Raw genomic sequence first — 27835 nt, 5'->3', positions numbered from 1 at the left:
TACTTCAGCTCGTAGGGTCAGTGAGCTTCAAGCCCTGGTAGCTCATGCTCCGTACACTAAATTTCATCATAACAGAGTAGTGCTCCACACTCACCCTAAGTTCCTGCCGAAGGTGGTGTCGGAGTTCCATCTTAACCAGTCAATTGTCTTGCCAACATTCTTTCCCAGACCGCATACCCACCCTGCTGAACGTCAGTTGCACACATTGGACTGCAAGAGAGCATTGGCCTTCTATCTGGAGCGGACACAGCCCCACAGACAGTCCGCCCAATTGTTTATTTCTTTTGACCCCAATAGGAAAGGGGTCGCTGTCGGGAAACACACCATCTCCAATTGGCTAGCAGATTGCATTTCCTTCACTTACGCCCAGGCTGGGCTGACTCTTGAGGGTCATGTCACGGCTCATAGTGTCAGAGCCATGGCAGCGTCGGTGGCTCACTTGAAGTCAGCCACTATTGAAGAGATTTGCAAGGCTGCGACGTGGTCATCTGTCCACACATTCACATCACATTACTGCCTCCAGCAGGATACCCGACGCGACAGTCTGTTCGGGCAGTCGGTGCTGCAGAATCTGTTTGGGGTTTAAATCCAACTCCACCCTCCAGGACCCGAATTTATTCTGGTCAGGCTGCACTCTCAGTTAGTTGTTCTTCGTAGGTCAATTTCTGTTATACCCTCGTCGTTGCGAGGTTCAATTGACCTGGGCTGTTGTTTTGAGTGAGCCTGAGAGCTAGGGATACCCTAGTCGTGAGAACAAACAGCCTGCTTGTCCTCAGAGAAAGCGAATGATACATACCTGTAGCAGGTGTTCTCCGAGGACAGCAGGCTGATTGTTCTCACCTACCCTCCCTCCTCCCCTTTGGAGTTGCGTTTTTGATCATTTGCTTGTCATTCAACTGAGCGGGAATGGTCGCGCACGGGCGGGAAGGCGGCCGTGCATGCGCGGTGGGCGTGCCCTGCGTGCGGGACCACCCGCGAAGTTTTCTTCTGGTTGGTGGGGGCTGCCGTGGACGTCAACCCAGTCGTGAGAACAATCAGCCTGCTGTCCTCGGAGAACACCTGCTACAGGTATGTATCATTCGCTTTCTCAGTTCAGCGACTAAACTGAGTATGCACAGGAGTGCTGATGTAGGCATCCCCGCCAGCAAAGGTATGCCTTAATGTGGCGGCGGGAGTGGGGGAGAAGGAGAGAATACCTGACCTTCTCAATCCACCTTTGGCTTCCTCTCTCCCCCCACCAAAAAAAGAAATAAACTCCTGGCTACACCCCTGTATGAGCAGGAAATGACAATATCAAAATATATTTAGTGAAACATGAAAAGCATTCCAATGAGAGTCTCAAGGGAGAGGTAGGGAGGAGGGAGGGAGTGACAGGGAGAAACAGGGAGGTGGGTAACCAGAAGATGAAAAGGAAGTCTAATTTTATGGTTTATAATGGGATAGGAAATCTAGATCCTTGTTAAGTTCTGTCTGGTGGATCTCAAAATATTTCATCATTTTATGTCTTACATTCCTTGATTGTTGTAAAGTTACCTCTTAGTATTCTGACCACAAGGTCCGTTATGCAATGTCCGGATTCTTAGAAATGTTCAGCAGTGTCACCCTTAATTGCCTTTTGATGTAGTGCCTATATGAGATGATTCTTGTCTTTAGCATCTGTCCCATTTCTCCGATATAACACCTTTTTTCACATTTGTTGCATTGAATAATATATGTAATATTTGAGGAAGAGCATGAGTAGGATCCTTGTATGCAAAATGTTTCTCCATGTGAGTAACTGTGGAGTTTTGTGATATGTGCTGGCACAATAATTAAACAAGTAAGGTGAAAATTAACTGTCTGATGGAAAAGGCTGACTTAACAAATAGGCCTTCAACTGTTTCCTGACACCTTGAATATCTAATAATGTTCTTAAATATAGTAGTAAGTGGTTTCAGTTCATCGAGCTGGCGATGGAGAATGTACAAGCCATAGTCTCCTCAAAATGAATCTTCCTGAGTGACTGAATGGATAAATATCTCTGTCAGACTGTAATTTCCGTAGCAGGAGTATAAATCCATAATACAGATGGAATATAATAAGGAGCACCATGTTCAAGCCTTCTGTTTAAGTAGCAGTATTTTAAAAAGCATACAAATCCTGATCGGAACCTAATGAAGTGTTTGAAGTTGTGGTGTGACATGTTTGTAGCGAGAAGTACCTGTCACCAGCAGCATTAGTGGATGAATAGTTTTAAATACCTGGGGATGGTGATTGATTCGTGTGTGTGTGTGTGTGTGTGTGTGTGTGTCTCTCTCTCTCTCTCTCTCTCTCTCTCTCTCTCTCTCTCTCTTTTGAGGAGCAGATATCATCAATCTCCAAAAAGGTGTTTTACCTGTTGCGACAGCTGCGATCAGATAAGGGTTATTTCGAGGAAACAGCACTGCAGACCTTATTACATGTCTTATTCACCTCTAAGTTAGATTATGGCAACATAATATACTTGGGTTTGTCGAGTTTCTATCTTAAACAACTGCAAACGTTACAAAATGCTGCAATCAGGCTCTTAGGGAATGCCAGATTTTTTGATCCTGTGAAACCTTTGTTTGTTAAACAGTGGCATAGCTAGGGTAGTTGACACCCGGGGCCGGTCATTTTTTAACACCCCCCTCCAAAATCCAGTACTAGGCATGCCGAGAATACAAAACACTCAGGACCTATAGAGCAATTCTACCATACCATAAGCAGTCATTTCTACGAATCACACAAGGAAAAGGAAAGCATCTTAAACACTACAGTGAACACTAGAACATCAATTCACCTATTGTAAAAACAGACAGAATAGTACAGATCGTCGATCCTGCACAGTCAATGCCAACTAAAAGCCATGTCTTTTTCACAAACACAGATACACCCTAATCCACTATAGAATAAGTAATAATAAACTTTCTATTTAGACAAAAATTAAACTGAACCCCCAAGATGCCAGACTCTGCATACAATGCAACATGGGAGCAGTGGCGTAGCCAGACTGCCAATTTTGGATGGGCCTGAACCCAAAGTGGGTGGGCACAAAATTTTCTCTCTACCCCACCCCCCCCCCCCCCACCCCCCAGCAAAATTTAGTCACACTCAGATGCATTTGTCACACAGGGTAAAGTGCTGCTTTTCAGTGCATCAGATTTCAGACAATTTATTTAATAGCCTAATCCTTTTCAGTGAGCTTTCAGAGGCCAAAACCTCCTGCCTCAGGTCAGTATAATGCTGTTACGGTATCCTCTCCTGACCTAAGGAAGGAAGTATTGGTCTCTGAAACTTTATTAACACCATATTATTTTATCCTAAATTAAAAATAAAATTATTCTCTGTACCTTTGTTGTCTAGCCATTTACTTTTTCTAATTGTGTTGGTCCCAGTCAAGATTCTGCATTCCTTTGTCTTCTCTTAACTCTCTTGCCAGGGTTTCCTGTTCATTTGTAATTTTTCTCTCCTTTTTCTTTGTTTTCTTCAATTTATTTTTCTGTCTCACTCTCTGTCCAGATTTAATTAATTCTTACTATCCATTCTTTAATTTCCCTCTTTTTACTTCATCTACCTATCCCTTTTCATCTTTTCCTCACTTTTGTTCTCCCCATGCCCCTTCCTCTTATTCTCCAGTCTTTCATTAACTCTATCCTCTCCCCCTTTCTCTCCCTATCCTTTCAGTGTCTCTCCCTCTCTCTGAATCCAGCGTCTCCTCTTTCTCTCCCTAACCTTCCATCCAGCACCTTCCCTCTTTCTCTCCTACCCTTCCATCCAGTGTCATCCCTCTTTCTCTCTCCATCCTTCCACCTATTACCCTCTCCCAATCCATCCATCCATCGTCTCCCTCTATCTCCCCTTCCTTCTAGACAGTTATCTCTCTACCCTTTTCCATTCAGCATGTCCTCTCTCTCCCCCCCATCCTACCAGTGGCTTTCCTCTTTCTCTTCCTACCCTTCCATCCAGCGTCTTCCCTCTTTCTGCTCCCTCCTTCCAGCATTTTCCCTCTTTCTCCCTCCTTTCATCCAGCATTTTTCCATTTGACCAGCTAAGGTCTCCCCCAGTTTCTCTCCAGCAGCTTCTCTCTCTTTCTCCTGCCATTTTCCATGTCCCCTCCTTCTCTTCCCCATCTTTCTACTCATCTCTCTCTCTGTGTACCCCTCTTCCATCTAGCATCTTCCCTCTTTCTGCCCCTCCTTCTAGCATTTTTCCTCTTTCACCCTCCTTTCATCCATCATTTCTCCTCTTTGTCTCTCCATCTGACCAGTCAGGGTATCCCCCTTGTTCCCCTTCCTTCTCCCCAGCAGCCTGTCTCTCCCCTGCTCTTTTCCATGTCCCCTCTTTCTCTCCCCATCTCTCTCTGGCTCTCCCCTGCTCTTTTCCATGTCCCCTTTTTCTCTGGCTCTCCCCTGCTCTTTTCCATGTCCCTTCTCTCCCCATCTCCCACATGGCTCTACCCTCTTTCTCTCCCCTGCTCTTTTCCATGTTCTCTCCCCATTTCTCTCTCTCTCTCTGGCTCTCCCCTACTGTTTTCCATGTCCCCTCTCTCCCAATCTCTCACTATCTCTCTCTGTACTCTCCAGCGTCCTCTTCTTTTTTTCTCTCCCCTCTGCTCTCTCAGATACCCTTCCCCTACCAGCCACGTTTCCTCTCTCACTCTGGCCCTCTGAAGCAGGAGCAGCATTGTCAACACAAGAAGAAAATCAAGCGCGGGGCCGCCCGCAGCAGCCGTCACTCATGCGCTTTCGGCTCTCCCATCCTCTGCCCCCGCTGACGTCAATTTCCCGTTCCGGGAGCAGAGGACAGGCAGAGCCAACAGCTCATGACTGAAGGCTGCTGTGGGCGGCCCCGCGCTTGTTTTTCTTCTTATGCCGGCTGAACTGAAGTGGTGGCTCGGCGAAGCGCCTGTTTTTGTTCCTGCTGCTGCTCAGGAGAGAAGCGGCGGCAGCAGCTGCAGCAGTGGAGTTCAGCGGGAGACTGGGAGATGACCCGCCAAAGCGGGATGCGAGAGACTTGGCACGAAGGTGGAGAAGATGTCGGATCATGGATGGGCGGGCCTGGAGGGAAAGTGGGTGGGCCTGGGCCCACCCAGGCCCATCCGTGGCTACGCCCCTGCATGGGAGTAGCCAGAAAACAGATTTTGGGTGGGCCTAGGCAAGAAGTGGGTTGGCACCAAGTGTTCTCCCCCCGCCACCCCCACCTAACCACCACCAAAATAAAATCTTAGCCGGCAGGAAAACGCTTCTTTCCACCTTGGCAGTCTGCAGCACGCATGCGCTGAAAACTAATATGCAAGTGCTGGTATCGTGGAGAGTAGCATTTTCATTTCCATCGGGTGGAAGTCTTCAGCTGGTGGATCTTGGAATCCCCACCAGCTACCGCTAAATGTGTGCTACTGTTGGGTGGGCCTGAGCCCTAATTGGGTGGGCCCTGGCCCATCCAGGCCAACCTGTGGCTACGCCACTGCAATGCAACACCACAGAAACAGAAAATGTCCCTTAGTACTGTGCAAAATATAAAGACAGCAGATGTAAATTTGAAAAAACTAACAAGTACCAATCACCACTTTACAAATTAACAAATAGAAATAAAGCAAATATAGAAAATAAAATAATACAATTTTATTGGACTAAGACATTTAGCTTTCAGAGGGCAAAACCTGCTTCCTCAGGTCAATACAGTATAGTGCTGTTACAGTATCCTATCCTGACCTGAGGAAGGGGGTTTTGTTCTCCAAAGGTTAGCCAAAATGTATTAAAATTAGTCCAATAAAAAGATTATCTTGTTTACATGTTCTATTATAAACATTTATTAACACAGCTACAATACTACTTTATCCTAAAGCAAAAAAATATATATATTTTATTTATAGTTTGTTGTCTCTGGTTTCTGCTTTCCTCATCTTCTTTTCACTGTCTTCCTTCCATCCAGCATCTGTCTTTGTTCTCTCTCTGCCATCCAGTGTCTGCCCTCTCTGCTGTCCCCTCCATCCAATGTCTGCCCTCTCTCCCTGCTCCTTCCATCTACATCTGCCCTCTATCTCTGCCCCTTCCATCCACCATCTGCCCCTGTCTGCCCTCTCTCTCTCCCCCTTCCATCCACTGTCTGCCCTTTCTGCCCCTTCTATCCACTGTCTGCCCTTTCTCTCTGCCCCTTCAATCCACCATTTGCCCTCCCTCTCCCATCCATCCAGGGTCTGCCCTCCCTCTCGCTCCCCCTTCCATCCAGGATTTGTCCCCTCTCTCTGCCCCTTTTTTTCAGCTCCCAGTTCCAGCTCCACTATTCCACCAGCCCCTAGTTTCAGCCCCAGCCCTTTTCTCCCACCAGTCCCGAGTTTCAGCCCCTGCCCCTTTTCAGCCCCCAGTCCCAGTACTAGCCCCCTTATCCCACCTATCCTCCTTTTCAGCCCCCAGTTCCAGCTCCCTTCATCCACATGGCTTGCATTAGGGACCCCTTTTCAGCCCCAGACCCATTCTCCCACCTGACCCAGGCATGCCCCATTTTCCCACCAGCCCCAGGCATGGCCCCTTCTCAGACCCCAGTTCCAGCCCCCTTCTCCCATCTGAGAACCCCCTCCCCACCCCCTTCTCCCATCTGAGAACCCGTTTTCCCACCCTCCCCACCCCACCCCCTTCTCCTACCCCCTTCTCCCATATGAGAACCCCCTCCACCCTCTCCCATCGGAGCCCCCCGCCCCGCCCCGCCCCGCCTACCAGCTCCATCGACAGACGACAGCCCTCTTCTGCTGCCACCACCCTGCCCTTGCTATGCCACTGTTGTTAAGTATCACTGGCTGGCTGTACTCTTACATAAGTACATAAGTATTGCCATACTGGGACAGACCAAATGTCCATCAAGCCCAGCATCCTGTTTCCAACAGTGGCCAGTCCAGGTCACAAGTACCTAGCAAGATTCCAGAACAGTGCAATACATTTTATGCTGCTTATTCTAGAAATAAGCAGTGAATTTTCCCCATGTCCATTTTAATAATGGTCTATGGACTTTTCCTTTAGGAAGCCATCCAAACCTTTTTTAAACCCTGCTAAGCTAACCGCTTTTATTACATTCTCTGTAAATGAATTCCAGAAGTAAATTTAAGATCCTTTGCAAGATCCTATGCCTAGCACATAAGTCACTAAGCGGTCCATTTACCAAGCTGCAGTGCTAGCGTGGGGGCAGTTTTTGCCACGTGCTGCTGTTCTTTTTACCACAGCAGGTAAAAAAGGCTGAAAATAGCCCGATTACTGCCGGGTTAGTGCTGCGCTAAAAAATATGGCGCAGTTTTTCCTAATGTGGGAAGTGGCATGCACTGGGGCTGAAACTACCACTGGCACCCCTGTTGGGCTGGTGGTAGCTCCAGATTAACTTGCAGTAAGCCCGCATTGGGCTTACCGCTGATTTGTAAAAGGGCCCCTTTGAGAGCAACAACCATCATGTTTACGTAAGTGGACGATTTTATATACACCTGTTAGATGTCTTATGTCAATGCAGGATTTTAGGATGTCTTCACTCCCTCTGGCAAATGCAATCACGAGGGATAGGGCCTTCTTTTGGCCTGCTAAAGGAACTTCGTGGGAAGGTGAACTACAGAAATTTAAGACCCTCTTGAAAATATATTTCTTTAGGCAGGTTTTCAATCTGTAACCTGGTGGACAAGAAAGCTAGATCGTCTATTAGCATTCCCTCATTGTAGTTATTGTGTATTAGCATGCCCTTATTGTATTGATTGACTATGTGAAAGAATGACTGTGACCATGTGTGATTGTGGTTAGGTCTGTCCTTTTGATTTATGGAGTTCCTTTCCCTATTTATGTTTGGTTTTGATTTTATAAACCACTCTGGTCTGGTAAGGGTGAGCGGTATATCAAGATTTTAAATAAACATAAACATAAATTGTGACCAGAGGGAGGCTTAACAGTACTGAGTTGTAATAATCTAATTTTGATAATATCATAGGAGCTGATTTACTAAGCCATAGTAAAAAGTGGCCTGCAGCAGTGTAGGCGCATGTATTAGGCACACACTGGGACAATTTTTACCGCGTCTGCAAAAAAGAGTTTTTTTTTACATGATGGGAAAAGGTCATGCGGTAAAACTGAAAACAGCACACGTTTAAAACTGGCCTAATCCCTTAACGCCACCCATTGATCTAGCAGTAAAGGCTGACGCGCTACACACACGGTGACCGGTCAGGCATGCCAAATGTCGATTACCACCAGAAATGGCATACATGGGAGGAAATAAATAAATAATCCATCCAGGCATTATAGGCGCACTCCAAATCTGAACTTACCACCAGGGGATGTGCTGGCCTGGCGGTAGTCTCATTTGGGTGTGCAATGCACGTGCGTAGAGCCTACCACTACCCAAGCAGCAAAGGACTCAAATACAAATCCACCTATACATCTAGTTTTTCCTACCTAAGCACACAATTATGGAACGCATTACCAAAAGCAGGAAAAACTAGGCCCGACCACCTAAATTTTCGGAGAGCACTAAAGATAGACCTGTTCAGAAGAGCATACCCCACCGACCCAACATAAGAATACCTGGACATGTGCGACACAATGTAACCAAAGACCGTAATGGACATTACCGGACTCTTCTTCCCCCTTTCCCTCCCTAAGTTCCCCCCAATTGTACCTACCATACATGTACCTAATTCTACCACAATATCACTTCGTATTCATTCATACTATGTATTTGTTCAGACAGGAATCGACTAACATCGCTAACGGTTATATGTAAGCCACATTGAGCCTGCAAAAAGGTGGGAAAATGTGGGATAAAAATGTAACAATAATCAGTAAGCGAATCTGTTGTAACCAGATGTAGGATATCAAAAAATTAATAGAAGGGGGAAAAGACTTCAGACAGGTCATAATCAGCCAGATTGCTGAAATTACTCATAGAGAATCACCATACTTCAATCATCGGTCACAATCCAACCTCCTCCCTTATACTGGACAAATATTTTTTAAGAGAATTTTTATAAAAAGAATGCTACATCCACTCTGCAAATCAAAATTTTCAAGACATCAAAATGCAAAAACAGCTTGAAGCAGCGTAAAGGATGGGCTACCCCGCCCAACAGACCTGTTTCGCCGGTGGGGCTTCTTCAGGGGAAAGGACGTCCAATTGATGATCACTGCTGTAATAGCAATTAGTGATGTCTGCTTTATGGTCTGGCTGGAAGCTCAGCAGCCCCATTTTGAGCTTCCAGCCAGACCATCAAGCAGACATCACTAATTGCTATTAGAGCAGTGATCATCAATTGGACGTCCTTTCCTCTGAAGAAGCCCCACCGGCGAAACGGGTCTGTTGGGCGGGGTAGCCCATCCTTTACGCTGCTTCAAGCTAAGTGTTTTTGCATTTTGATGTCTTGAAAGTTTTGATTTGCAGAGTGGATGTAGCATTCTTTTTATAAAAATTCTCTTAAAAAATATTTGTCCAGTATAAGGGAGGAGGTTGGATTGTGACCGATGATTGAAGTATGGTGATTCTCTATGAGTAATTTCAGCAATCTGGCTGATTATGACCTGTCTGAGGTCTTTTCCCCCCTTCTATTAATTTTTTGATATCCTACATCTGGTTACAACAGATTCACTTATTGATTATTGTTGTATTTCACAAATTAAAGCGGAGTTTTCCCCTTTTTGTGCTTGTTACTGATACAAATGTAACAAATAATAATAATAATAATAATAATAATAATAAAAGGGCCCCATAGTTTGCAAAACTATTCTTGAGTAAAGTGATGTGGTAGCCATGTTGGTCCACTTTTAAAGATAACACATAGAAATAAAACAAAACATAGTAAAGAAAACATTATACTTTTTTTAAATTGGACTAACAATACATTTTTTCATTAGCTTTCAAAGCAACACCTTCTTTGTCAGATTTGAAAGTTTTTGATCTGAAGAAGGTGTTGCCTTTGAAAGCTAATCACAAACTGTATTAAGTTAGTCCAGTAAAAAAGGTGTCAAATGATTTTCTTTTTTACGTTTTGTTTTATTTCTATAATTATCCGGAGAAAGCATGGCTTTTAGGGCCTCTTTTACAAAGCTGTGGTAGGGCTACAGCTGCAATGGAATGTGGCAAATTGTCCCTACCGTTGGGCTACTGCAGGTGCCTGGCAGCAGTTCCAACATATGCCGCTTGCCGTTTCTGGTGCTTGGAAAATTTGTTTGTTTGTTTGTTTTTTAACGCCGGGGACTTACCCAGCTGTAATTGGGCAGGATTGAGTGGAGACTCCTATTTGTTACTAAAGCAGAGAATAATAAAATTAGTTAGTGTATTCGTTTTTGTAGACTTGCTTTTGAAATAGTTTTGTGGATCAAATTCATTCATAATTATTCAAGCAAAAATGTTTAATAATATGGAACAGCATTTTAGAAAGGATGAACAGCTCAGAATAAGGACATCAGTACGTCACTGGTGGTGCTATTATTTTAGAACAGAATCTGCAGAAATACAGCCTGTTCTACAGTACATGAGAAATGGATGTCCATGTGCTGATTACGACCAATGTGAACCTGAAACGTCAGGCAAAACAAGGGACATGGATGTCATTGTCTGTCGTAGCGACATATTGTTCACCACTACTCTTTCCCCTTTTCCCTCCTTAGCTATTTCCCTTTCTCTCTGACGACATTGATTGTTTGTTTGCTAAACTGTTGTATGTTTTTATAGACTGTTGTACGCCGCAGTGAGCCTGCCCATGGGTGGGAATATTGTGGGATATAAATGCTATAAATAAAATTGTGGCAGCATAGGAATGTCTATGTTATCAAAGGCCCAAGAAAACAAGTAGGCAGGTGACTTAGAAAGTCCAGCACGGAGTGGAAAAAAAGAAGCACATCACCAAGAGCTTTCACAAAAAAAGTTCAATTTATTCACCACTGAAAGCTTAAATGAATAATATGAAGCCTGACATAGCTGCGTTTCACCCTCTTAAAGGGCTGCATCAGAGGCTTGAAATCACAGCTCAGTGGTGCAGTCTAAACATTTCCACCTAGTCTCTATGCTAGGCTGCATAGAGAGTGGTATAACCAGCAGAAGAAAGGAGGTGTTGATGCCCCTCTACAAGTCATTGGTGAGGCCTCACTTGGAGTATTGTGTTCAGTTTTGGAGGCTGTATCTTGCTAAAGATGTAAAAAGACTGGAAGCGGTGCAAAGAAAAGCTACAAAAAATGGTTTGGGATTTGCGTTGCAAACCGTACGAAGAGAGACTTGCCGACCTGAACATGTATACCTTGGAGGAAAGGAGAAACAGGGGTGACGTGATACAGACGTTCAAATATTTGAAAGCTTTTAATCCGCAAATTAATCTTTTCCGGAGACGGAAAGGTGGTAGAACTAGAGGACATGAATTGAGGTTGGAGGGGGGCAGACTCAGGAGTAATGTCAGGAAGTATATTTTCACGGAAAGGGTGGTAGATACGTGGAATGCCCTCCCGCAGGAGGTGGTGGAGATGAAAACGGTAATGGAATTCAAACATACATGGGATAAACACAAAGGAATCCTGTTTAGAAGGAATGGATCCATGGAATCTTAGCAGAGATTGGGTGGCAATGCCAGTAATTAGAGAGTAAAACCAATGCTGGGCGAACTTCTACGGTCTGCGCCCTGATCATGGCTGAATAGATATGGATGAGCTGGAGTGTAAATTTTAAGGGGCTTCGACGTTAGCCTCAAAACTTTTAGTAAAGAACAGTGCTGGGCAGACTTTTACGGTCTGTGCCCTGAGAAAGGCAGGGACAAATCAAACTCGGGTATACATTTAAAGTAGCGCATACCATGTAAAATGAGTTTATCTTGTTGGGCAGACAGGATGGAGCATTCAGGTCTTTATCTGTTGTCATTTACTATGTTACTATGTTACTGCACTAAAACATCTTCTCTCCTGAAAAGTAGCAGCAACAGCAATTCATGGTAGAATTGTTTAGACTGCACCGCTGGGCAGGGCCGCCGAGAGACTGGGCCGGGCCGGGCCCGGGACAAGGCCGCCCCCGGGCCCTTGGCCCCGCCCCCGCTGCCCCCCCCCCCCCCAGGTTGTCATCATCGCTGCCCCCCTGAGGGGGGCCCGGCGCCACTGTCCCACCCGCCTCCGCCACCGGGCCGGGCCCCTTCCACCCAAACCCCAGCCAGCTTTAGTGCTGTCTTCTGACTCCGGCGTGCGCGGCCCACACAGACGCACTCCTCTCAGCTGATCTTCGCTGTACTCTGCAGGGCTTCTGTGCGTCTGACATCCTGCACGTCAGACGCACAGAAGCCCTGCAGACTACAGCAAAGATCAGCTAAGAGGAGCACATCTGTGTGGGCCGCGCACGCCGGAGTCAGAACAGAAGACAACACTTCTGCTGGCGGAAGTTCAGGTGGAAGGGGCCCGGTGGCAGTGGCGGGTGGGACTGTGGTGCCGGGCCCCCTTGGAGGCCCGGGCCCTGGGAATTTTGTCCCCCTGTCCCCCCTTCTCGGCGGCCCTGCCGCTGGGTTGTGATTTCAAGCCCCTGACGCAGCTTTTATTGGTGAATAAATTGAACTTTTTTGTGAAAGCTCTTGGTGATGTGCTTCTTTTTTTCACTCCATGTTATAAAAGGGCCACATAGACATCCATGCAGAGTGGAGGGGTGGTCGAATGGTTAGAGCAACAGATTGAAAATCTGGGACCTTGGTTCAAATCCTACTGCAGCTCTTTGTAATTTTTTTTTTTTTTTTAATTGTGAGCCTTCCAGGGACAGAAAAATACCCACTGTACCTGAACTGACACTGCTTCTATAACCTTCGGACTTGGAGGTGATATATAATGTATTAATTTTAAAAAATTAGTACCATGAATGTCCATAGTTCCTAAAGCTGGCATAGAGCCCAGTATCCCTTGTCATTTTCTCGTGGGGAGGGCAGTAACCACTGGAAAATTAAGAGGGTGACATCCCTTAATCCCTGTAGTGAAGAGCAGCTCAATCAAAGCACTTTTCTGTAACCAGGACATGCCAGGTGCCAGGTCTAAATACAAACATCCATCTTTTTGGACATAGACATCCCTTCTGCTTCTGAAATTGGGGCTGGACATCCATATTTTGGCCCCTCCCTAGTCTCACTCAAAGAATGGCCAGATCATGCCCCCTTGTACTGCAATTTTAGACACTTCCTAGATTAATAAAATTGGGATTTGGACATCTGTGCAATATGGCTGTCTAAATGCCGTTTTTCAAACATCCAAAACACAAATAGAGCTTCAAAAATAAGGGCATTGGGGAATAAGCGGCAAATCATGGACCAGGTAAAGAGAATCATCAACAGGAAAAACAAGTGATATAACCTAGACTAGGCATGAAAAATTCTCAGTGGTGGGGAACAAGGTTCTGAAGCAGTGATTCTCAACTCAGTCCTCAGTACCCACCTAACCAGTCAGGTTTTCGGGATATCTGCAATGAATATGCAAGAGAGAGATTTGCTCGTACTACCTCTTTAGTATGCAGATCTAGCTCATGCATATTCATTGTGGATATCCTGGAAACCTGACTGGCTAGGTGGGTTGTCAACTATGACCTTCCTCTCCTGCCAAGCTTTGCTCTCATTGCCAGGGAAACTGGACTTGGCAGGGGCTAAGATGTCTGAAAGGCCAGATTCCACCTCTTTGTTACAGCTATTACTATTGACAACTGCTGGTCTAGAGTCTGGAATGGGTATAGAGGATCCTCAGTAATAAAACTGGAGATTGAGTGGGGTCTTTGGTAATATAGCAAGACAGGAGAATAGACAGAGATATGTTGAACCTTAAGGCCTATATCTACCGTCATACCCCATGCTACTATTGAATGCTATATGTTGTTACTATATGTTGCACTAGTTGAGTAAACATTTCTAATTGGTCTTTTTTTCTGCTTTTCTCTTAGGCTAATTACTGTCCCTACAATGGAAAGGCTGGCTCTGTATCTATTGATGATTTGCACATCAGTAAAGGCCATGATGTGCCCTAAGAGATGCACGTGCCAAACCGTGTCTCCATCCTTCACCATCCTCTGCACCAAAACAGGTCTACTCTTTGTGCCACCTACCATTGACAGGAGGACTGCTGAGCTGCGGCTGATGGACAACTTCATCACCACCCTAAGGCGAAGAGACTTTGCCAACATGACGAACCTCATTCACTTGACTCTGTCAAGAAACACAATTAGCCAAATCACACCGTATACATTCTTTGACCTGAAGGGCCTTCACGCCTTGCATCTGGACAACAATAGACTGACGTATGTTGATGAAGACCATTTTAAAGGCCTTGTCAACCTCCGTCACTTAATTCTGAGCAACAACCAGCTGCATTATGTCGCACCAGGATCTCTGGATGACTTCTTGGAAACCCTAGAGGACCTGGATCTCTCCTACAACAACCTGGTCATTATCCCCTGGGACACCATTGGAAAGCTTTGCAGTGTGAACACTGTAAGTTTGGATCACAACCTCATTGACTATGTCCCCGAAGGAATCTTCTCAAACTTACACAAGCTTGCCCGGCTAGACATGACCTCAAATAAACTGAAAAAGATGCCCCCTGATCCTTTGTTTTCTAGGATCCCTGTGTATGCTAAATCTAAAGGATCCCCATTGACATCATTGGTCCTTAGTTTTGGTGGGAATCCCTTACACTGTAACTGCGAACTTGTCTGGCTCAGGCGCCTCACTAGAGAAGATGACTTAGAAACCTGTGCCTCACCTCCTGAGCTTATGGGCAAATACTTCTGGACCATCAAAGAGGAGGAGTTTGTCTGTGAGTCTCCCATGATAACTCACTGGACCCCAAAACTGGCCATCATAGAAGGTCAGACTGCCTCCCTGAAATGTAAAGCTGTGGGTGATCCAGATCCTTATGTGCGGTGGATTTCCCCAGAAGGGAAGCTGATTTCCAACACCTCAAGGACAATATCCTATGATAATGGGACACTGGATATCTTGGCTGCCTTGACAACTGACAGTGGAAAGTTCACCTGCATTGCCTCCAATGCTGCAGGGGAATCTACAGCACCTGTTGAACTGGAGATCAGCCCATTCCCTCAGCTTGCCAATAGTACTAGCTGTGACAAAGAGGTGGAATCTGGCCTTTCAGACATCTTAACCCCCGCCAAGTCCAGTTTCCCTGGCAATGAGAGCAAAGCTCGGCAGGAGAGGAAGGTCATAATTGCTGAGCTGACCTCCTCCTCTGCTCTGATCCAGTGGCCCTCCCAACACCATATTCCTGGAATCCGAATGTATCAGATTCAGTACAACAGCTCCACAGATGACATATTGGTTTACAGGTGAGTCATTTGCTATAACTGAAAAATATAATTGAAAAATATTGTGTGAAAATACAATGGATAAAGCATTGTTGCTCATATTTCTCATCCTGAGAAAATTAAAAAGTCATGGGATAGGAGGCAATGTCCTTCTGTGAATTGGTTATTGGACAGAAAACAGAAGGTAGGGTTAAATGACCATTTTTCTCAATGGAGGAGGGGGAATAGTGGACTGCCACAGGGATCTGTACTGGGACTGGTGCAATTTAAAATATTTATAAATGATCTGGAAATCGGAACGACAAGTGAGGTGATCAAATTTGCAGATGACACAAAACTATTCAAAGTTGTCAAAACACATGAGTACTGTGAAAAATTGCAGAGAGACCTTAGGAAACTGGAAGATTGAGTATCCAAGTGGCAGATGAAATGTAATGTGGACAAATGCAAAGTAGGGACATTTGGAAGAATAATCCAAATCATAGTTAGTTGATGCTAGGGTCCACCTTAGGTGTAAGCACCCAAGAAAAAGATCTAGGTGTCACTGTAGACAGTACGCTGAAATCTTCTGCCCAGTTTGCGGTGGCGGCCAAAAAAGCAAATATGCTAGGAATTATTAAGAAAGGGATGGTAAATAAGACCAAGAGTATTATAATGCCTCTGTATCACTCCATGCATTCAATTCTGGTTGCCATATCTCAAAAAAGATATAGAGGGGCATAATCGAATGGGGCGCCCAAGTTTTCCTGAGGACGTCCTCGCAGGACATCCCCACGAAGGGGCGGGGAAACCAGTATTATCAAAACAAGATGGGCATCCATCTTTCGTTTCGATAATACAGTCTGGGATGCCCAAATCTCAACATTTAGGTCGACCTTAGAGATGGTCGTCCCCGGTTTTTGGCGATAATGGAAGCTGAGGACACCCATCTCAGAAACGACCAAATCCAAGCCATTTGGTTGTGGGAGGAGCCAGCATTTGTAGTGCACTGGTCCCCCTCACATGCCAGGACACCAACCGGGCAACCTAGGGGGCACTGCAGTGGACTTCAGAAAAAGTTCCCAGGTGCATAGCTCCCTTACCTTGTGTGCTGAGCCCCCCAAAACCCACTCCCCACAACTGTACACCACTACCATAGCCCTTAGGGATGAAGGGGGGCACCTAGATGTGGGTATAGTGGGTTTCTGGTGGGGTTTGGAGTGTAACAGATAGGGGGGGATGGGCCTGGGTCCGCCTGCCTGAAGTGCACTGCAGTACCCACTAAAACTGCTCCAGGGACCGGTATACTGCTATCAAGGAGCTGGGTATGATATTTGAGGATAGCATAGAGGCTGGAAAAAATATTAAATTTTTTTTTTAGGGTGGGAGGGGGTTAGTGACCACTGGGGGAGTAAGGGGAGGTCATCCCCGATTCCCTCTGGTGGTCATCTGGTCATTTAGGGCACATTTTTGTGGCTTGGTCGTAAAAAAAAAAGGACCAAGTAAAGTCGGCTAAGTGTTCGTCAGTGACGCCCTTCGTTTTTCCATTATCAGCCGAGGACACCCATGTGTTAAGCACACCCCAGTCCCACCTTCGCTATGCTTCCAACACACCCCCGTGAACTTTGGTCGTCCCAGCGGCGGAAAGCAGTTGAGGATGCCCAAAATCGGCTTTCGATTATGCCGATTTGGGCGACCCTGTGAGAAGGACACCCATCTTCCGATTTGTGTCAAAAGATGAGCACCCTTCTTTTTCGAAAATAAGCCTGATAGTGGAATTAGAAAAGGTTCAAAGAAGAGCAACCAAAATGATAAAGGTGATTGAATGCCTCTCATATGAGGAAAGGTTGAAGAGGTTTGGGCTCTTCAGCTTGGAAACAAGTCCAAAGAGCAGGTCTCCAGTACAAGGAGCATTTGTTAACTTGGAGAAGGTATCTTCATGAAAGCTAGAAATGTGCAACATATTAGACATCAGGCTGCATTTGCAGACACAGATTCTTACCCAAGAAGTCACAAGTAGTTCTGATAAGATATGTAACACATTTATCAATCTCTACTAGTTTGGAAGGTAGCTGCTTTTGAGATTGTGTAGAAAGCCTGTACCTTACCGAGATTGGATAACAGAGCCGGTAGTGGGAGGCGAGGCTGGAGGTTGGGAGGCGGGGATAGTGCAGGGCAGACTTATACGGTCTGTGCCAGAGCCAGTGGTGGGAGGCGGGACTGGAGGTTGGGAGGCAGGGATAGCGCTGGGCAGACTTATACGGTCTGTGCCAGAGCCAGTGGTGGGAGGCGGGGATAGGGCTGGGCAGACTTATACGGTCTGTGCCAGAGCCGGTGGTTGGGAGGCGGGGCTGGTGGTTGGGAGGCGGGGCTAGTGCTGGGCAGACTTATACGGTCTGTGCCCTGAAGAGCACAGGTACAAATCAAAGTAGGGTATACACAAAAGTAGCACACATGAGTTGTCTTGTTGGGCAGACTGGATGGACCGTGCAGGTCTTTTTCTGCCGTCATCTATTATGTTACTATGTTATTAAAACAAAATGGTGTGCATATATTGTACCACAGAGATGGTGAGCAGCTGTTCTTGCAGACAGTGTGGCTCCTTGAAATTCTTTCTTTCTGAATGATCCATCAATTGAGAATCCTTTCCAGAGGGAGCATTAGAAAAATCTCTTCATTGTTTGGCTTTCTGCATAACTGCTTTCACCTCTACTGAAGAGTGTGGCAGCTGGATCTTATTAAACCCTGAATATGGCTGGACTTTGTATTTCATAATGAAACAAACAAAAAAAAAACCTCTGATGAACAAACTAGTAAGAGAACAGAAGATAAAAATTAAGGAGGCGTCTTATGATCCTTGATGTTTGGTTCCATGCCTGTTTATTCCATCAACGTGCTTTAAGGCTATTATATCGCTCCATGGTGTGACCATGCCTCGAATACTGTATGCAGTTCTGGTCACTACATCTCAAAAAAGATATAGTGGAATTAGAAAAGTTACAGAGGAGGGCGATGAAAATTATAAAGGGGATGAGACGACTTCCCTATGAGGAAAGGCTAAAGCAGCTAGGGCTCTTCAGCTTGGAGAAGAGACGGCTGAGGGGAGATATGATAGAGGTCTATAAAATACTGAGTGGTGTGGAATGGGTAGATGTGAATTGTTTGTTTACTGTTTCCAAAAATACTAGGTCTAGGGGGCATGCAATGAAGCTACTAAATAGTAAATTGAAAACAAACTGGAGAAAGTATTTCTTTTGTCAACATGTAATTAAATTCTGGAATTCATTGCCAGAGAATGTGGTAAAAGTAGTTAGCTTTGCAGGGTTTTAAAAAGGTTTGGATAGCTTCCTAAAACAAAAGTCCATAAGCCATTATTAAGATGGACTTGGGGAAAACCCACTGCTTATTTGTAGGATAAGCAGCATAAAATGTATTGTACTGTTTTGGGATCTTGCCAGGTATTTTTGACCTGGATTGGCCACTGCTGGAAACAGGATGTTGGGCTTGATGGAACTTCAGTCTGTCCCAGTATTTTATTTTTATTTATTTATTACATTTGTATCCCACATTTTCCCACCTATTTGTAGGCTCAATGTGGCTTACATAGCTCCAGAGAGGAGGTTACAACACTTACGTTCTTATGTACTTTGGCATGTACATTATGGAATAGCACCTAACAATTATACGCGTAACTGTCAATTATTGTACCTTTGACCCATGTAAGTGCTGGTATTCTAAAACTTATGCATACACTTGGCACTTAACATTAGGCGCCAAGTTATAGAATGGGGGTAGGGTGCACGCCAAAGGTATGGATTTTTCTACCACATTTTGGATACGATCCAAATCCTGACTTAGGCGGCATGGAGGGGCATTTTCAATATAGTGTCCAAATCCAATTGGAGACATTTTGGTGAAAACGTCTAAAATTCTCATCCTGAACCTAGCAGTTTTCAAACTGGAAAATCTTCTATTTTTTGTTTCAAAAATCTCTAATTTCCAGACATTTGTGAACTAAGTACATATTTCTTTAGATACCATTGTAAAAAAAAAAAGTCCTAGAGAAAAACGCACAAAAAAGAAGCCATAAGGATGGCTGTTTGGCACCATTCCTAGTAGACTGGCCACACAGACATTCCAGCAGAGCAGAGGGGCCGCCTAGTGATCAGTGTAGTGGGCTTCACATAAAGGGACCCAGGTACAAATCCAGGGGTGTGCTGGTAAATTTTTAACAACAGGCTCTCTCTCCGGGCATAGCCGGCCCTGAAATTTGGGGGTGGGGTGGGGGAATACATGCCTCTCTCTCCCCTCCCTTGTGCGGGCACGCTAGGCATACCTTTGCCAAGCCCCACCAGCCAATAAATGGACTGCCACCATTCTCTGCTGCTTGTTTCTGGCTCTGAGCAGCTTGATGGAACCTTCTTGCGCTTGCATGAAAAGTCTCAGCCTGATGCTCAGAGCCAGAAACAAGGAGCAGGGAGCAGCAGCAGTCTATTTACTTGGCAGCATTACTGTCAGCAAAGTAAAAATGAATTCAGGAGGGGGCCCAAGCCCACATTTTGGGAGTCAGTTGTTAAAGTAGCCATGGGGAGGCCTACTTTAACAACCGGCTCCCAAAATTCTTAAAAACTTAACAAACGGCTCTCGCGAGCCTGTGAGAGCCCGCTCCAGCACACCACTGTACAAATCCCATCTTAACACCCTTATTATGTATTGTGAGCCCTCCCAGGAGCATCTACAAACTTATTGTACCTAACTGCCACTACAAAAGCCCTCAGGTCTGCAGCTGTCCCCTATCTATAGGTGCAGTTGGTATTTTGTGGGTTTTGGAAGGCTCACAATTTCCACCACAAGTGTACTAGTTAGAAGGGGATATTGACTTGGGTCCCTTTCTCAGCAGTCCTCTGCACTGACCACTAGCCTACAAATGTGACCAGCTTGGTGCTCCAATAGAAATGGCAATCATATCTGAAGCTGACATTTTTTTTTTGGGGGGGGGGGGGGGGTAGGAGGGGGTCAGTGACCACTGGGGGATTAAGGAGGGGGGTCATGCCTTAATCTCTCCAGTGGTCAGCTCGTAATTGAAACAGATCCAGATAAATACATCCCAGGTTTTACCCTAGGTGTTTTTATCTTGATCCATTATAAAGGGAAAACAACCAAATTCTGAGCCCACTCAAATCCCACCCAAAACATACCCCCAATCTGCCCCTAAATCACAACTTCTGGCACTTTGTGCCGTTTTTGAGATGTTTTTCTCTTTTGAAAATGAGCTCGATATTCTTCTATTCCGTACAGGAAAATTACAAGAAAACACACAAAAAAAAAAAAGAGTAAAAAAAATAATGGGAGAACTTTGTTTTGCATCCATTCAGCTGAAAAAAAGAAAACTGAGAAGAACGCTGTGCACAGGAAGAGCCATGCACATTTAGAACTTACACTAAAGTTCTGAGCTCTGGAAGAGCAGTTCTATACCAGGGTAATCAGATGATGTCACCTCCTTGTGTGCCTGACTTATAAGAAGTTAAGAATAGCCATATTGGGCCAGACAAATGGTCCATCTATCCCAGTGTTAGACTGTTTCGAACAGTGGCCAATCCATGTCACAAGTACCTGGCAGAAACCCAAATAATAGCAACATTCCATGGTACTAATCCCAGGGCAAGCAGTGGGTTCCCCATATCCAGTGGTGTGCTTGTTAAATTTTTTACTGACTTGTGAGCCGGTTGTTCTTGAGGGTGAGCCGGCTCTCCTTCCTCCCTCCCAGCTACAGGGCCGGTCCTTCCCCTCCCTTGTCCAGCGAATTCTTCGGGGCAGGCAGTCTTGCCTGCCCACTGCCGGCGCTGACCCTCCCCCACTGCCGGATCGCTCTTTAAAAATGACCGCCGAGACTTCCAGCAGCGGCCTCGTGAGACTTCTGTTGAAGTCTTGGAGGCCGCCCTTGTAAGTCTCGGCGGCCATTTTGAAGAGCGATCCGGCAGCAGGGGAGAGTCAGCACCGGCAGCGGGCAAGAAAGACTGGGGATCTTTCCTGCCTGACCCGAAGCATCCGCTGGACAACCTCGGTGGCTGGAGGGGGGGCAGGGGAGAGAAGGGAGTCACTGGACATGGGTGGCTGGAGGGGGGCAGGGGAGAGAGGAGAGTCGCTGGGCATGGGTGGCTGGAGGAGGGGGGCAGGGGAGAGAAGGGAGTCACTGGGCATGGGTGGCTGGAGGGGGGCAGGGGAGAGAGGAGATTTGCTGGGCATGGGTGGCTGGAGGGGGGCAGGGGAGAGAGGAGAGTCACTGGACATGGGTGGATGGAGGGGAGGGGCAGGGGGAGAGAAGGGTCACTGGGTATGGATGGCTGGAGGGGGCAGGGGAGAGAGGAGGGTTGCTGGGCATGGGTGGATGGAGGGGAGGGCAGGGGAGAGGAGGGTCACTGGACATGGGTGGATGGAGGGGAGGGCAGGGGGAGAGAAGGGTCACTGGACATGGGTGGATGGAGGGCAGGGAGAGAAGGGTCGCTGGGCATGGGTGGATGGAGGGCAAGGGGAGAGAAGGGTCACTGGACATGGGTGGATGGAGGGCAGGGCAGGGGAGAGAAAGGTCGCTGGACATGGGTGGATGGAGGGCAGGGGAGAGGAGGGTCGCTGGACATGGATGGATGTAGGTGAGGGCAAGGGAGAGAGAAGAAATGCTGGACATGGATGGAGGGGAGGGAAGAGTGAGGAAGGAGATGAGGGAAAAGGAAGAGAGGAGAAAAACTGCACATGGATGAAGAAAATAGGCAGAAGATGGATCCACTGGACAGTCAAGTCTACGGAGGACCAGAAATGAAGAAGAAAGGAGGAAAGGAAAGAAATAAATGGAAATGAAGCTCTGGAAACAGAGTTAAGAGGAGAGATAGCAGTAGAATCAGATACTAGGCCAGCATGATCAGAAAAACAATGTCACCAGACAACAAAGGTTGAAAAAATCATTTTATTTTCATTATAGTGTTTGGAATATGTTCACTTTGAGAATCAGGTGCTCAACATTAAAAGTTTATATTTATTTACTTATTTATGGCATTTTATCGCACATTAAACATGAATTAGATTGGAACCTGGGATCATTTAATATTTTTTTCCTGGAGTAATGCATTGCCCCCCCAGGTTCTCTCCCCAGCCATAGCCAGCTCTTCAATTGTTTTTTTTTTTTTTTGGGGGGGGGGCGTAGAGGGGGACTGGGGAGAGAGCCTGTTGTTAAACATTTACCAGCACACCACTGCCCATATCTGTCTCAATAGCAGACTATGGACTTTTCCTTCAGGAACTTGTCTAAACCTTTTTTAAAGCCAGATACTCTAGCAGCTGTTACTACATCCTCCAGCAAAGAGTTCCAGAGCTTGACTATTTAGTAATGAAAAAATATTTCCTCTTATTTGTTTTAAAAGTATTTCCATTTAACTCATTCTTCCTTGTTAATGGAAAAACAGAATTACAAATTAAAGCTTTTTCAACCACATTGAAAGCAAACCAGAATCAATATTCAGATCTATATCTCCAGATCTCTTGTTTGGCTCAGGCTGAATATTTTACTGGAAAGCTGAAATTTCAATCTTTTCAGCAATGTGCTGTATTCATTTATGGAACATATGATTTTGGGGCCTTTTTACACCACTGTGGTAGCAATACCGTGGCGTTGTCGCATGCCAATCTGGCACTACCACCGGCCTACTGCAGGAGCTGATGGTAGTGCTACCCCCACTATGCACCATTTCCAGTGCAACAGAAATTTGCTTTTGCACCGGGGCTTACCTGGAGGTAATCGCTGCCTGTTTACCGCTGGGTTAGCGTGGGAGCCCTTACCGCCTCTTAAATAGGTGGCATTAAGGGCTCCCCCCAGAAATGGCCGGGGGGGCAAGTGTGCACTTACTGCACAGCCATTTCCTTTTTTTCGACCATTTACCTGCTGCGGCAAATCCATGTGCAGACACTACCGCAGGGCCCCTTTTGCCATAGTTTAATAAAAGGGGCCCCTAAAGAATATGATTGTGCACAAAAAAATAAATACTGAGGTGAACTGTCAAACAGCTTCTGAGCAGCCAAGAAAATTGATTAATCAAAATTTTAATGACAAGATTTATATACTTAGGCCTAGATTTACAAAACTGTGTAATTGCGTTAGCACACGCTAATGCCATTAATGCAGTGGTTCCCAAACTTTTTTGGTTCACGGCACCCTTAGTGTCTGAGCAATTTTTCACGGCACCAAATCAATCAATCATGCACCATCTCCCCCCCACCAACCCATGCCCCTTTGTAATCTATTATAATCCATTTTTTACCTTGTTCCTGGGTAGGGTTACCAAATCATGCACTCCTGGACGGATGCATTCCAGCTAAACCTCAACGCAGAAAAAACACAATGTCTTGTACTCACATCACAACATAACACAAGCAACTTCACCACCATAACCACACCATACTGCTGCCTTCCCATCTCACAAAATCTGAAAATTCTTGGAGTTACCATTGATCGAAACCTCACGCTCGATGCCCACGTGAAGAACACGATGAAAAAGATGTTCCAATCCATGTGGAAACTCAAAAGAGTAAAACCTTTCTTCCCGAGATACGTCTTCCATTCCCTGGTACAATCAATGGTACTGAGTCACCTGGACTACTGCAATGCACTGTACACTGAAGGCAAAAAACAGAACATCAAAAAACTTCAAACAGCCCAAAACACCGCTGCCAGACTCATATTTGGAAAAACTAAATATGAACGTGCAAAACCCCTAAGAGAGAAACTTCACTGGCTCCCACTTAAGGAACGCATCATGTTCAAGGTCTGCATGATGGTTCACAACATCATCCACGCAGACGCCCCAACCTATATGCTAAACCTTGTGGACTTACCGCCCAGAAATGCCAATAGATCATCACGCAAATTTCTGAATCTACACTTCCCCAGCTGCAAAGGACTGAAATACAAGCAGATGCATGCAACTACCTTCTCTTACATAAGCATGCAGTTGTGGAATGAATTACCTACTACCTTGAAAACCATCGAAGAAATAACCAACCTTCGAAAATCTCTGAAGACACATCTCTTCAACAAGGCGTACAAAGAAAACTCATAACCTCACTAAATCAACTCGCCAACTCGCCCAGCTACGACAGTCTAATATTCTCTAACTTCTCTATCTACCCACCTAAACCTTTTCTCCTTTCCCTACTTAATATTGTTACATCACTAATCATATCTAATATCCTAGAATGACAAAACCATAACGAGACTCTGTAAGCCACATTGAGCCTGCAAATAGGTGGAAAAATGTGGGATACAAATGCAATAAATAAATAAATAAAAATAAATAAATAAATATGTCCGGATTTCTGGACAAATGGGCGGGCGGTGGGCCTAGCCTAGCCTCCCCTTCCCTTACTTACTATCTACTGCCCTGGTGGTCTAATGACCTCTTCGGGGCAGGAAAGAGCCCCCTCTTTCCTGCCTAGAGAGCTGCCCTTGCCCTGCATCCATTTGCTGTGACAGACTCGGGATTCAAAATGGCCGCTGAGAGTTCAAGCGGCCTCGCAAGACTTCAACTCTCGGCAGCCATTTTGAATCCCAAGACCGTCACAGCAACAGAATGCAGGGCAAGGACAGAGCTCCGGGTAGGAAAGAGGGGGCTCTTTCCTGCCCCAAAGAGGTCACTAGACCACCAGGGCAGTAGATAGTAAGTAAGGGAAGGGGAGGTGATGGGGGTGGCAGGAGAGGGGAATATGTGACCCAGGGGGAGGGGAATATGTGACAGGGGGCGGGGTGAGGATGTGAAAGGGGTGGGTGTGGGTGGGGCAGGGGGCAGGACATGTGTCCTTTTTTTGAGAGGACAAAATACGGTAACCCTATTCCTGGGGAGAAGATGAAGAAGAGCCCAGAGCTAAGCACAGGAGGGAGGCAACATAGAGGGGCATAATCGAACGTCGCCGGCCAAATAGTTTGCCGGCGATCTATTTTGGCGACGGCGCTACAGCTGGCCGGAACTGTATTATCGAAAAAGATGCCAGAGTTTGCCGGGGTTGAGATCGCCGGTTTTGTTTTTCAGCAATAATGGAAAAAAATGCTGGCGATCTCCAACCTGGCAACATCCAAGGCATTTGGTCGTGGGAGGAGCCAGCATTTGTATTGCACTGGTCCCCCTCACATGCCAGGACACCAACTGGGCACCCTAGGGGTCAGTGCGGTGGACTTCAGAAAAAGCTCCCACATGCATAGCTCCCTTACTTTGGGTGCTGAGCCCCCCAACCCCCCCCCCCCCCAAACCCACTACCCACAAATGTACAACACTACTGTAGCTCTTAGGGGTGAAGGGGGCAACTACATGTGGGTACAGTGGGTTTTGGAGGCTCCCATTACCAGCACAAGTGTTACAGGTGGGGGGGATGGGCATGGGTCCGCCTGCCTTAAGTGCACTGCGGTACCCACTAAAAGTGCTCCAGGGACCTGCATACACGCAGGCCTCTAGGACTTGTTGCTGCTGTATAACCTTGGCACACCAGTTGACACCTGAAGACTAATCTCTTTGAAAAAGTCCTTTATTTGAATAAGCACATTTACTCACAATTAACTGCAGATCAGAGGTTGTGCCCCACTGGCAAAGAGTCTCCCTGGTACTGAGATTAGCAGTAGGTCAGAGCTGGCAGAATGGTGTACAATGCCCTCTTTCAGCAACATTCAAGGTAAGTTCTCTAACGTGGGTAACACATGAAAGGGATCTAAATCTGGCTTACAAAAATGGCCACTACCTCATGCACTACCGGAAACAAAACAGGGCACACTCTGACCCAGTTAGCAGGGGGAAAAGCACCATGGGAGTAAAGCCCACTACCCTACACCCACCACAATGCATTGCTGATGTGACTCTGCAGTGCACCTAACAGAAAAGGTGTCACACTCACCCGAGAGCCACATCACAACCAGGGAAAGGCTGTTGGAGGATTCCACACATTCTGCTGTCATAGAGGTGGGTACGGCATTTGAGGCTGGCATAGAGGCTGGCAAAAAAGGTTTTTAGTTTTATTGTTTTAGTGTGGGAGGGGGTTGGTGACCACTGGGAGAGTACGGGGAGGTCATCCCCGATTCCTTCCGGTGGTCATCTGGTGAGTTGGGGCACCTTTTTGAGGCTTGGTCGTGAAAATAAAAGGGCCAAGTAAACCCGGTAAAATACTGCTTAACACCGCTTTTTTTCCCCATTATCCACGAAAGCCGGCCATCTGGTAGCCACGCCCATGCCCGCCCATGTCCCGCTTTCGCCGACATGCCCCCTTGAACTTTCGCCGGCAAGGCGACGGGAAAGCGGTGATGCTGTCAAAAAAGCCACTTTCGATTATACCGATTTGGCCGCTTTTGAGAGATCGCCGGCCATCTCTCGATTTATGGCCAGCGATCACTTTCGAAAATAAGCTTGATAATGTCCCACAGCCCCGGCCTCCCTCACCGACAGCAGAGTAATGAGCAGCCAGGGTCCCAGGGCGGGAGCAGGCCTCCAAACTTCCAGGCTGTCGGCATCAGCAGCAATGTGTAAGCGCTGCCTTCAGCCTGCCCCAGAAGCTTTCTTTGTACAAGCACTTCCTGTTCCAGCATAGGTGGGATGCTGTACAAAGAAGGCTTTGAGGGCAGGCCAAAGGCAGCTCTTACATCGCTGCTGGCAGACTGCAGCGGGTGGACGGGCGATGGAAAGTCCCATTATATAAAATGGGACTTGCGATAAATAACAAAGTGGTGCCTTTCATAGATTTATCCCTTAGACAGCCTGCTTGAAATATTATTGTTAAATAAAAACACCATTAGGCTCGTGAATGCTTTCCCGGCATTAAAGCAATGTCCAGCCTCCCAACTCTCTGCTCAATCTCCTTCCCTGCGTAAAAAAAAGTGACTGGCATTCTTAACCTGCCTCGTAACAAAAGTGTTAGCATGTTATACACCCCCCACCAAGAGTCCCCCTTTCCCTCCTTCTTCCCCTCCCATCCCCCACCCCATTAATGCAATACAGAATGGTGAGGCAGGAGGAGCTAACTCTGGGTTCTTCTCCTGCTTGCTTTCAGGAAGTATTTTGAGGTCTCTAAGAAGGAGAAGGAAGAGGAAAGAGTAGGTATCGGGAGAGAAATGAAGAGAGAAATCAGGTCACAGAGATTTTTTAAAGCAGCGAAAAAGGAGAGGGGGCCCTTTATTTTTTTCATGCAGATGCAATGGGATAGGCTATTTATTTTGTAAAATTAATAGGAAGTATGGCCAGACAAAATTAGGTCTTCTGTTTTGTAGCATCCAGATTTGGCCTCTCAACCTTCTCTTTTCTTCATCCCCCACCTAACCCTGCTTCCAAATCTACTCAGATTTTAAAAAGATAGATTTAATTGGTTAGTCATCTTTCATTAAATTTAGCCTCTCAGCCCAGTCAGTTTTGAATGACTCTGATCTACTTGGCTAAGTCTAGAGATGCTAAGAGACCTCTCCAAAGAATGAGATTTACCATTCCAGAGAGTGACATTGAAGGCCAAAGAGTGAGAATTTGTTCAGAAGATGTGGCCAGAATATAAGTCTAAAAAGATTGAA

The 27835-nt window shown here is 46.1% G+C and overlaps 1 protein-coding gene across 1 annotated transcript in view; it reads left to right on the top strand.

The window, feature by feature from the left end:
- LOC115481064 (leucine-rich repeat and fibronectin type III domain-containing protein 1-like protein) overlaps positions 1-27835 on the top strand; it is a 363511-nt gene that overhangs the window by 261641 nt on the left and 74035 nt on the right. Inside the window, exon 2 of the mRNA XM_030220063.1 lies at positions 13900-15297. Coding sequence (XP_030075923.1) covers positions 13919-15297 — 1379 coding nt within the window. The 5' untranslated portion in view covers positions 13900-13918. The remainder of the gene's footprint in view (positions 1-13899; positions 15298-27835) is intronic.

The sequence above is a fragment of the Microcaecilia unicolor genome, chromosome 11, assembly GCF_901765095.1.
Source record: "Microcaecilia unicolor chromosome 11, aMicUni1.1, whole genome shotgun sequence".
Taxonomy (NCBI): Eukaryota; Metazoa; Chordata; class Amphibia; order Gymnophiona; family Siphonopidae; genus Microcaecilia; species Microcaecilia unicolor.
This window is presented reverse-complemented; position numbering and strand designations above follow the sequence as displayed.